This window comes from Pestalotiopsis fici, assembly GCF_000516985.1.
Source record: "Pestalotiopsis fici W106-1 unplaced genomic scaffold PFICI_Scf_5, whole genome shotgun sequence".
Classification (NCBI taxonomy): domain Eukaryota; kingdom Fungi; phylum Ascomycota; class Sordariomycetes; order Amphisphaeriales; family Sporocadaceae; genus Pestalotiopsis; species Pestalotiopsis fici.
Genome location: NW_006917095.1, coordinates 2,032,935 through 2,044,258, shown reverse-complemented (window position 1 = coordinate 2,044,258; position 11,324 = coordinate 2,032,935). Strand labels below are relative to the sequence as shown.

At 48.6% G+C, this 11,324-nt stretch overlaps 4 protein-coding genes across 4 annotated transcripts; 2 read left to right on the top strand and 2 right to left on the bottom strand.

Moving 5' to 3' along the window:
- Positions 1-524: 524 nt before the first annotated feature.
- PFICI_07940 (uncharacterized protein) lies at positions 525-1,223 on the bottom strand (the record flags this gene model as incomplete). Its single annotated transcript, XM_007836521.1, has 1 exon — positions 525-1,223. The coding sequence occupies one exon, from the start codon at positions 1,221-1,223 to the stop codon at positions 525-527; it is 699 nt and encodes a 232-aa protein (XP_007834712.1).
- Positions 1,224-2,396: 1,173 nt separating this feature from the next.
- PFICI_07939 (uncharacterized protein) lies at positions 2,397-3,618 on the top strand (the record flags this gene model as incomplete). Its single annotated transcript, XM_007836520.1, has 3 exons — positions 2,397-2,950; positions 3,018-3,129; positions 3,208-3,618. The coding sequence occupies 3 exons, from the start codon at positions 2,397-2,399 to the stop codon at positions 3,616-3,618; spliced, it is 1,077 nt and encodes a 358-aa protein (XP_007834711.1).
- Positions 3,619-3,965: 347 nt separating this feature from the next.
- PFICI_07938 (uncharacterized protein) lies at positions 3,966-7,945 on the bottom strand (the record flags this gene model as incomplete). The annotated part of the gene is made up of 12 exons (XM_007836519.1): positions 3,966-4,085; positions 4,162-4,923; positions 4,986-5,104; positions 5,164-5,407; positions 5,484-5,636; positions 6,111-6,127; positions 6,221-6,310; positions 6,413-6,853; positions 6,920-7,009; positions 7,068-7,295; positions 7,374-7,686; positions 7,766-7,945. The coding sequence occupies 12 exons, from the start codon at positions 7,943-7,945 to the stop codon at positions 3,966-3,968; spliced, it is 2,757 nt and encodes a 918-aa protein (XP_007834710.1).
- Positions 7,946-8,971: 1,026 nt separating this feature from the next.
- Positions 8,972-9,922, top strand: PFICI_07937 (uncharacterized protein; the record flags this gene model as incomplete). Its single annotated transcript, XM_007836518.1, has 1 exon — positions 8,972-9,922. The coding sequence occupies one exon, from the start codon at positions 8,972-8,974 to the stop codon at positions 9,920-9,922; it is 951 nt and encodes a 316-aa protein (XP_007834709.1).
- Between the last annotated feature and the right edge of the window lie 1,402 nt (positions 9,923-11,324).

Below are 11,324 nucleotides of genomic sequence, written 5' to 3'. Positions count from 1 at the left end.
AGCGAATCAGCAGTCATTGTGAAACGTGCCGAATTGGTATTCGGGGTCTTACTGGGTGTTTCCTCAGTATCTTGTTCTTGCCAAGTATGATTGACTCGTGCACTTTTGCTTTTGTGCACACTTGGTGATGCCGAGTTATGCTCCGTCATAGTACTTTGTATACAGTTCCATCACTAAGAATCCCAGTGGGTACCTGACAGGGTATCTAATCTTTGGCTCGCAATTACGGTACGCAAACATATCTGGCTGGCTCCTTCACGTCGACGTAATGCAACAGGGCAAGCTGACGGAGGGGGGTGTGAAAAAGTGCCACTCTTCAACATTAGATTCGTGATCTGTAGCTTTGCTGAAATGCCATGAGAATAAACTTGCATTGACAGTAGATGATCATCTCCATTTGTTACGCTGTCAAAGATATCTAACTATGTGTGTATCCAATCAATTGACTTTCGTATTAAATGTTTCTACGTATCGCTGCATATCTCTAATGTGGGAAGACAAACTCATGTAAAATTCTTGTTAGCTCAGATGGCAGTAGCTTTTGACAACCGTAGAATATGGTCCACCACATTGTCCACCTCATCCTTTTTAGTTGGCAGGTGATGCGCCGCCTCTGTCATCAACACCGTTGCATTCTCGCTCTTGTAATGACTCCGTACCAGTCTCCGTGCTCGTCCGAGACAGAAGTCTCTATTGCCATGGACATGGATCGTAGGCACATTGATGTAAGCCTGTGACTCGCCTTGAGCGTTTGCCTTTGCAGTAAGCCATTTTGATGCCTCTACAGGGAAAAAGCAGCAACTCATGACGGCAAATGAAAGGCGTGGTAGTGAGGGCACCAGATTCTGCTGCTGCATCCACAGGAGAAGCGACAGCGTCAGAGCACCCTCGGAGAAGCCAATGGCACCAACAATCTCCGCCTCGGCATCAAGATTGGCAGCCTTCCATCCAGCAATGGACTTTTCAACAGAGGCGATGATACTCGTCATGCTCTCGTCGATGGTGGTGCCGCTGCCGGCAAACCAACAATAGTAAGGTTCTTGTTTCGCGAAAAAGGGTAGAACGCCGGGTCCGGCAGCACACTCCAATGGACCGTCAAGGAATATGAAGTCAAACTCGCTTCCCAATAGAAAGCAGATCCTCGCCAGTTGTACATTGAAAATAGCGCCTTTGGAGCCGGTGCCGTGAAAGCAGAGGAGGACCTTTTTGTGCTTTACGGACATGTTGACTATACAAGCCAACCAGTGGTTAGCTAACACCAACGATAGTAGCTATAATCCGTTTGACTTACATGACTCTGCTGCGAATTTGGTGGTTTGGAATTCGATCACTTAGCAATGTCTGTATGGCTTTGTCGCTTTGATGTCAGATGTGTGTGAGATGCGTACATCTAAGCGCCGACTTCGGTATAGAATGAAATTACGGAAGTCTTTCCACGTAGAAATGGAACAGAAGAGAACACAGGACTCCCGTCTAGAAGTCAAGCAGCTTAGCTTCCACCATCGCTTCAGGTGGCGGCCACCACAAGCACATTTCACGGTAGTGCTGAGTAATCTACAATTGTTATTGATTGATGAAGCAGCCTATCTTGGTCTTTTCGAACCTCACCTGGTCTGGTGGAACAAGCTGACTGGATCTGGCCACTGCAGGCTTGGCAGGCTTCCTATGCAGATCCGAACTCCCGATAAGAAGTATTCTATTTTGAAGGGCGCAAAGTGGGTTTGGCAATTGTGGAGAATTCCCCCAAGCGTCACTACAACGCCCGTCTTGGTAGACGATCAAGCTTTCAGAGGCGTTTTATTGGTCAAAGCTTGTAATGCTTATGTAGACACTATACCGTCAACGCGATCTAATCGGAGTCATGAATCCTTGCTGGTCATATCGGCGTTTTCAAATCGGCGTTTGACTCCTGAGTCGACAAGGTTATGGACCTGGCAGTGGGGGAGCGTGGAGCAATGCTGACGGCCCGCTAGTCTGATAACCCGAGGGACCGTCTTCTCCACCAGCATTTTGTCCGTCAGATCCTATAGCTGGGATATGCTGTGCACTAGAACGTTTCTATACTCTACCCTATCCTCAGTGCAAACCCTGGCTTGTGGCTCATGATGCCGATCGTCGAAATCCTAGTACCCTCTTATGATGTGCTTGGATATTCATGCTTTGCGGACCAGTGCTTCCCACTATGCAGGTACCGTGACCCGATTCGGTGTAAAGTCGCACGTGACAATACATTACTATAGACGTAGGTAGATCTACCAAGTATGCACTACCTTTTCGGTCGTAGCAGTCGGTTTCTAGTAATAAAACAGGCCGTTTTTGAGCAGATGAGTAGTGAAGCTATTCTGAATTATCTGTGCAAGTCAAGGACAACTGTTTGAAGGACTAAATCATTCGACATGGCATCGAACGGCAGTAATGATGCTGCGAGCGTTCCGGCAACACATCGCGCCGTCATTATAGAAGCTGGAGACCATGTGCGCATACGAGAGGATGTGCCCTTGCCTTCACTCCAGGATGATCAATTCCTCGTTCGAACTGAAGCTGTGGCCATCAATCCCAGCGACACCAAGATGCGCGGCACCTTTGTGACTGCTGGCGGCATTTTGGGAACTGATTACGCCGGGACCGTCGTGGCTCGCGGGCAGCATGTCACCGAGGTGGCTGTAGGCGATAGGGTCTGCGGAGCGCAACATGCCATGTACGCCAACGAGCCTCTCCGTGGTTCTTTTGGGGAGTACAATATCTCAGCCGGCAGAGTCTGGTCAAAGTTGCCGCCCTCGATCAGCACTACCAGTGGTGCAACATTTGGCGCAGGTATCAGCACTGCGGGTATAGCTCTGAAGCTTCTGGGACTGCCTCTGCCTGACGCCCCAGTGGAGAAGCCTGCATACGTTCTGGTGTATGGAGGCAGCACCGCGACTGCAACTATCGCGATACAGCTACTCAGATTGTAAGAATAGCTCCGTCTACCAGGAAAATGTATCTTGAAGGGATCGTGACACTAACCAAACGCTTAGGATCAACATGATACCCATTGCAACTTGCTCCGCCAAGAACTCGGAACAAGTCAAATCGTATGGTGCCGAGGAGACTTTTGACTACAAAGAACCAGGTTGCGCGGCCAGAATTGTGAGTGGACCATTTCCGTGAAGGGGACAACGTAATTTGAGGACACTTGACCAACTAATCCCGCCCTTCACTTTGTAGAAAGCTTACACCAAAAACAACCTACGATACGCACTAGACTGTATCACGAATGTACAGACAACCACCTTCTGCTATGCCGCACTCGGCCGCGCTGGCGGCAAGTATGTCTCGCTGGACCCGTACTCGGAGCATGCCGCCGCGCGACGCACCGTCAAGGGCGACTGGGTGCTGGGGCCCTCCATCTTTGGTGACGGTTCGACGTGGCCGGCGCCGTACGGTCGGCCGCCGAGCGACGAGCTCCGTGCTTATGGAGAGAAACTGTGGAGGTTGGCGCAGGAGCTGATCGCCGACGGCAAACTGCGACCTCATCCTGCTCGCACGCTCGAGGGGGGACTTGAACGCATATCGGAGGGAATGGAAATGGTGAAGAATGGCCAGTTTGCAGGAGAGAAGTGCGTGGTTCTTTTGTAAAGCTATCTATCTTATAAGGTTTATGTTTTTAATAAATTTATTGATAAAGTAATCATGAAAATGTTTTCATATATAAGTATTCTTTTATTGAAAGTTGTAATGTTTCAATATTAAACATTTAGCGAAGAGAATGTTAAAATAGTTTGGATTTAATACTCCATAACCGTAAAACATGCTATGTAATAAATACTAGTTGAAAATAAGCAATTTTCTTTTCAAGGTTATGTAAATAAGATGCGGAAAGTAGGATCAGATTTTGTTGTAATTTTGATAACTGCCTGAGACTCATGGTACGGTGAATGAAGGGTTTATTTGATGTCTATTATGCTCTCCTATATTCTGTCTCGCTATACAAGCGCCTCTACCTTAACACCAGGTCTAAGCGTAATCTTTGCCTCCACACCAGATTGCTTTGCCAGTACCGTCTCCTTGATCTTCCAAGTCATTGTGGGATCAATTAGTTTGATCTGATATAACATTAATCATCTGCTTCTGAAAGCATTCTGCATAGTATGTCTGGGAAGGGGGAAGGGGTCATCTTACGTCAAAGATGGAATACAAGGTAGCCATCAACTTGTACATTTCGCATCTGGCAATGTTCTTGCCCATGCAAGCTCGGTCGCCATGGCCCCAGGTCAGGTCTGCCTTGTTCATTCTGCGTATGCGTTCGGTGAAGTCGTCCTGACTCTCACTAGCACCTTTCAACCAGCGTTCCGGCCTAAAGTCCGCCGCATCGCTGCCATAAACGTCTTGGTTGAAATGTGTGGCCCAACCCGAAACAGCTACGGCTGTTCCCGGTGGCAGAGCATGGCCATTCTCAAGAGTGAGGCCAGGACCTTGTGGGACACCCCGTCGTGACAACATGGCGCCAATGGGATGGCAGCGGAACGATTCCCGGATGACTGCGTCGAGATACGTCAGACTTTGGACGTCAGCCCACGATGGTGGCATGGTAAGTCCGCTAGAATCCAGCTCCTCCTGCAGCTTAGCGGCAACTCTTGGGTGCTTTCCCACGAAATAGACAATCGATGTCAAGCCGATTGTCACGGTGTCGGCCCCAGCCAAGAGAGGCGTCGTAGCATATCCATGCATAACCAGATCGTTGACAACTTGTGGGTGTTTTTCTTTAGTATCCATGATTTGAGAAAGCAAGTCTTCTCGGTCGTTGCCTTTGACAGCACCTTTGTCTTTTCTCGCCTGGATGAGTTCACGAGCTCGAGCCGGGAATGACCCCATTCGCTTCTGAAACACGCTCGTCACAGGGGTTTCTTTGAGCAAATTGTGAACCCAAGGCATAGCCGCGGCCTGGTTTTCAGTAAAGTTAGTCGAAATTGGGGTCGATTTTCAAGCCTTCATGCGAAACATACCATGGCTCTATATGTCTGAGCCGCATCAACACCCTTGAACATGGCGGCTTGATCAGCCTTACCGCTCATAAGGCCGAAATCCGCAGAGACAGTCAATTTCATGATTGTATCATATGCAACTGGGAAATCTTGAGTGTCTGGTCTACCGTAGCTCCCCCTTCTCGAAAGTGCCACTTACAAAAGTGCATCCACTGAAAAATAGGTACGGTCTGCTCTGTAACCCTGAAGTCCTGGTCAAGTTTCTTGACAAGCTGGCGCACACATTCGTTGATGAAGGCTTCTGACTTGGTGACATTCGACATGGCATAAACCCCAGCAATTGGTCTCTTGAGAGACGAATGGGTTTGAGTGTCCTCACTGGCGATGAGACTGGGATAGTGAACTCCCTTTAGCTCAGTCCGCAAAGGCTGCCAGTGGTAACTCTAGACCGAGACAGTCAGTAAAAGATTACAATGGTGTGGATTTAGGTAATTGAATGTACAAGACATCATAACATACCTTCGGGTACGGCGAGCGAGTTGCATACACAGTATCGATCATGGCGGGATCTGAGAACATGACTGTTCGTGGGCCAACAGCCACCACGGGGCCATATTCTTCGTGTAAGCGTTGAATCTCCCGGCACGTAATGCCATTATATGCATCAAAGACCTGGAAAATATCTTTCAGGTTGTTAGATTTCAGCAGGTTGAGATGTTAAGTGTTACATGCGAAATACCTGAATAGCGACGCCAAAACGGCCCGGGAACATGCCACAAGCCGGTACGAAACGGCGTCAGGACGACCCAGAGAAGGCCAACAATGGCACAACACCAGAGAATTGCACCCAACATCTTCTTGATGTGACAAAAAAAAAGGAACAAAATCTGTATCTGCCGACGATACTGCTTAGTAGGACATAAGCAAGACTGCAAGCCTGATAGATGACGATTTTCAACTTAAGTGAGAGCTCAATGCATATGATGCATGGTCGGGAGCGCTAGAATCGAATATGTGGAAACACGACATAACGACAGAGACAGCTACTAGTAGAACGCCGAACTCGCCGAATGACCAGGGGAGTCCCGCCAAGGATTGCGGCTGCATCCACTCAGATATAAAAAGAATCCCCACAAATATACATACTACGTATGGTATGTGACCTATTAGTCATGTAAGAACTTAATCCTCAATACATGAATCATACAAAAAAAAAAAAACAATATGCAAGATAGTCGATTGACGGGTTGGCTTACAGCACAATAATGTCTGGTTTAGGAAGATGGGAGGCATCATGTGCGATTTGATGGGTGCTGGAAGATTTGAATTGAAGTTTCTCATTGTGTCTATGGAATTTGTCATTGCTGGTCCAACAGCCCAGAGAGGGAGATATCAATTGAGCTGTAGCTTTACAAGATCCTTCCTTTCTTGTATCACTGCCATCTCACTGAGAATCTCCTCACTACCACCACCGATCACAAGCACTCGCACATCCCTACTGATCCTCTCAACGCGAGCACCGGGACCGCCGTCTTGGGTGTAGCCTACCGCCCCCATGATCTGCTGGGCCTCTCGTACCGCCAACTCGGTAGCCCTCGCAGCATTGACCTTGGCTAGTGCGCAAAGCCCACCAATGCCCGTCCCAGCCTCATCCGAGTGCGCAGCTCTCTTGAAGGTGCTGTCTCGGACCTGTACGAGGGACTCGAGCAGGGCATATGCGGCCATGATCTGCATGCCTACATTTGCAAACTTGAGCCGAATCACTTGCCGGTCTATCAGCGGCCTTCCAAAAGTTTGTCTCGTGAGAGCGTGCTGGTATGAGTCTTGAAGACAGATGCGAGCTAGACGCAAGCAATTACCCGCGATCCAGAGGCGCTCATGGTTAAAACCTGGAGTACTCTGATTAGCGTTGACTTTGTGGCATGAGGGGGATCTAGTGATGTCATTTCACTCACTGAGCATGATTAGTTTGAAGCCTTCATTCTCTGCGCCGATCAGGTTCGCAGCCGGGACTTCGACGTTGTTAAACGCGAGTGACGCGCATCCTGTTGATTATTATTAGTAAAGATGTTATCTTTTCCACTACCTAGGTAGTAAACATACCGCTCGAAGCAACGCCAGAGTTTCGAATTGGCGTCCGAGTGACTCCTTCCGCATTAAGAGGAATTACCAGCACGGAGATACCACTTTTACCACTGCCACCTGTCCGAACGGCAGCCGTACAAAAGTCGGCAGTAAGACCATTCGTTACCCACTGTTTAGTACCGTTTACAACAAACACATCGCCGCGCCTCTCAGCGGTGGTTGAAACGTTGGCAACATCCGATCCAGCTATATTATGATTGATTTCACATCAGAACTTGGTGTCTCTTAAGTCAAATCGAAGAGAAAGGCGAATGTATAGCTTACCTTGAGGCTCTGTAATTCCGAGAGAGAACCTGATATCACCCCGTATAACAGGAGATAGCCATCTAGTCTTTTGTTCTGCAGAGCCAAAATGAATGATGGGAGGGCATCCGATGGCGTTGCCGCAGCCAAGTGCCCATAACACACCGAGAGAGCCACAACGGGCCATCTCATCGATGGCTATGAGGTCATGAAAGCTGTCCCATTCCTCCGGAGGGACTTGACCTGGCAGCTTGATTTCTCCCAAATACTCACGCGTCTCGGAGGGATTAATCAGAAGGGCTGTATAACCCAGAGCCGAGTGGCGATCGAGCACCTATTCGAAATATTTAGAATCAGCTTAAATGGTTGCAATAGTGCCCTTAAGGGCACTCCAAATTTTGTGAAATTCATACCTTTCGCGGGACTGCTCCATTGGCTTCCCATTCAGAACAGAAGGGCTCAATCTCCGTATCAACATAGCGTCGAATCTCATCACGAAGCCGCCTGTGTGACTCGGTATAGTTGGGATTGCCTACCCGCGAATACCAGAGCGGCTCGGCAAAGGGAACGCTCGAGCCAAAGAAGTCTGCCATTGAATGTGGTTGAATAGCCTGATTGTCTCGAAATGCAACAATTGATAGGCCAATGAAGGGACGAGATGTATGCAAGCTGGGATCTATGAAGTCTTGCCCTTCTCACGATGAAACTTTATTAGTGAACCACGGTTTTGCTTGTCGTCACCCAAGTATAACAAGGCCCCGGTCGTTCACATGCAGTTGTATACGAAAAGCCAAGGAATCAAACCGGGGTTTGGGGCTCGCCTAAGCTTATTGGCCGTGCCACCCCAATGGGACCAACAAGCACAAGGGCCCGCCCTGAAGATTCATACGTAAGCTGACCACTGCAGATTGCCTGCCGACATTGTAGTCGGTAATCCTGAATCCTGATTCAAGGGACCCGTGTGTACTGATTGCCATTTTGGAGCAGTACAAGTGTTTGGCTTGCATCTGAGGCTTCGCCAAGGAACCCATCTAGATAAGCTGCAACCCTTGCGCCGCCACGATCCATCCCTGTATAGAAACCATACGAGAACGTGGCGATCATGGTGCCGACTCCTGCAGGATACTTTATCTTGCCGCGACTGAGATTGGCGCTGCATCTAGCGCCACCTACGAAAGACTAAATTCTATACATTGTAAGCATTACTTCCCTCAGCACGTACCTCCTTGCAATCAACATGTATAGACATTACGAAAGAATACAAGACGAAAACGCCGACTGACCGGGGTTGTTATGAAAAACACCGATCCGCCGGGGGTTTGTAAATAAGCTACCTATTCGGCGAAAACTGCTACCCGCCCCACGTTAGAAGGATGATGGATAGTGGGGTTTCCAAACATTAGAGTGCCGCCCATCAAGAGGCACTCACGTAGATAGTAGACATCAGCCACGGGCTTGTCAAAAGCGCCATAGTGATTAGTGTTTTTGCAATACCAGCCGCGATCCTATGGAAGAATTCTATTGCTTAAGAATTGAGAACCAGCTATGAACGCTACATCTCAATATGCAAACAAGCGTAAGGCATGCTCGCGAATGTGCCTCGAGGTCTACTGCTAATCATGATATCCGCCACAAGCCAACTGCTGATGGCAACTTCATCGTGGCTCAAGTCGTTTGTCTTCAACGATGAGAAATCGAGTTACAGGCCAGATGGAGACAAACATACAGACACATTGGCAGCACCCGCAGTGCCGCCATGGACAATAGTGCGCAGACATGAAGCATACGACGTCGCCCGTCAGGGTAGCACAATCCGAATATGTCTCAATCGCCCTCATCACGGCAACTCGCTGACCTTGACCACCATGAGGGATATGATCAAGCTGTTTCAAGAGCTATCCGATGACAAAGCGGTGCACCGGATCATCATCACAGGCAACGGCCGTTTCTTCTGCACGGGGATGGATCTAAAAGAGGATCTCTTCACGTCCGTTACAGATCGATACACCATACTCCATGACTTCTTCGCCACCATAGACGCCTGCCCCAAGCCGACCATTGCCGTGGTCAACGGGCCGGCTTTCGGTGGGGGTGTCGGTCTGGCCATGGTCTGCGACGTCCGGATATCGCTCAGCACCGCATACTTTTGCCTGAGCGAAGTAAAGCTGGGCCTGTGTCCGGCCACCATCTCCAAGTACTTGGTGCGCGAATGGGGGGTGAGCCTCGCGAGGATGGCCATGATGACCGGTCGACGCATCAAATCTCAAACACTGCACGATGCAGGCATAATTCATGCTGTTGCCTCGGATATGGGTTCCATGGAAAGGACTTTGGAGGACTTTTTACAAGACATGCGTTACGCGGCACCGCGCGCAGCTGCACTGACCAAGACCCTGGCTCGGGAAGCTGGTAGTGGCGATGAGACCAATCTGGACAAGGTGGCCGGTGAGGTTTTTGATGCCATGTTGGCACCTGGGTCTGAGTCGTGCTATGGCGTGACACAGTTCAAGCGTGGTATCAAGAACATTGTTTGGGAAGACTGGCGTTCCGATGGCAAGGTACGCGGATAATAGAAATTATAGAGTTCATAGATTTCTCCCTCACGTACGACGGGACGGGCCATTTATTAACTGCCGGGTCCAACGCGAATTACCCCACGCCCCCCGTTCAGCGTCCAAGCTTTCGGTTCATGTCACTGTCGCGGTGAAGCATGAAATGCAGACGAGATTGAGGCCGTCTGTGAAGGCTGCTGTGTCATTGAATGAAATCAACAGAATTACGGAAAGACGAATCACAAAAAAGAATTCTAGGGAACGGGTTCTCCGGGCGCAGTTACATAACAAGCCTCCAATGATGATGATCAAAGTATTGTATTCAAGGTAGAATCCCTTTACGTATGGCTCAAATGGACATATATCCCAACTACACAAGGATAAGTAATGTTTGATTACATTTGCCGCGATTTTGGGAGATTATAGCAGTTATGATATGGTGTCGGCTAATGATATTGGATTATTTCCCCACAATTGGTATCCATGTAACACTACTGTACAATCTTTAAATATATCAATCACATCACAGCTACTAGGCACTTAAAGTTTCGGAGTCAAATTCATCGATGTTCGAAATAAAGAGATAAATCCGAGCACCTTAGGCAGTGGAAGGATGTCTGGATGCTGATTGGATTGCGGCCAGCCATTGCTCAACCTGCCTTATCTATTGTAGCTAGCTACTGTATACGAAAGCCACAATCCAACCCAATCGGAAGGTACCCAGTTGCCAACTATACATTGTACGTGCCTGTCTAACTTTGACTGGGCGATACCCCACCAGTCGCTTACTGTGTGTGGTGCCTGCGGTCGTCACTGATATTCGTACATGTTATGATCTTTGATCTGATAGTTCCTTTCATCCTACACTAGTAGTGCTTTGGAGGCTCCGACCAACCAAGGGGAAACGTGCGACTCGCGCGAATGTGTCCTAATCCATGCTGCATCCGTTGAAGGTTTGTATGCATGTCGGAAGTCCCTGGACAAGGGTTCACTCGCTTACGGATAACAGATTCGTTGCTCTCAGCTCTCGTCAGTCATCAATCACCATGCAAGCATGCATTGATACATAACCTAATGCAATGTACCTAGGTATGTATCCACTAGAATGGCAAACAAGGCAAGCACCACGGGCTGCACGGGTACAAGGTTTTGGGCGCAGCCAAGCTGTCTTGGCTGCCAAAATGGATCCCCGCCATTTGTTCTATGTTCTACCAATCATAACGTAAAAGAGGCACGCAAATGGGGAATTGCATGCTAAAAAAGGTGGTGTTAGGACTCCATATTACGTACACAGTATTTCCAGCACCTCCGACTTGCCTTTATCCGTCGAATCGGACTCATCTTGGTCTCCGGCGCAAGCTGTGCAGTACTTTGAGGCGTTTCTTTTTTTTTTTTTTTTTTTTTTTTTTTATTTTTTTTT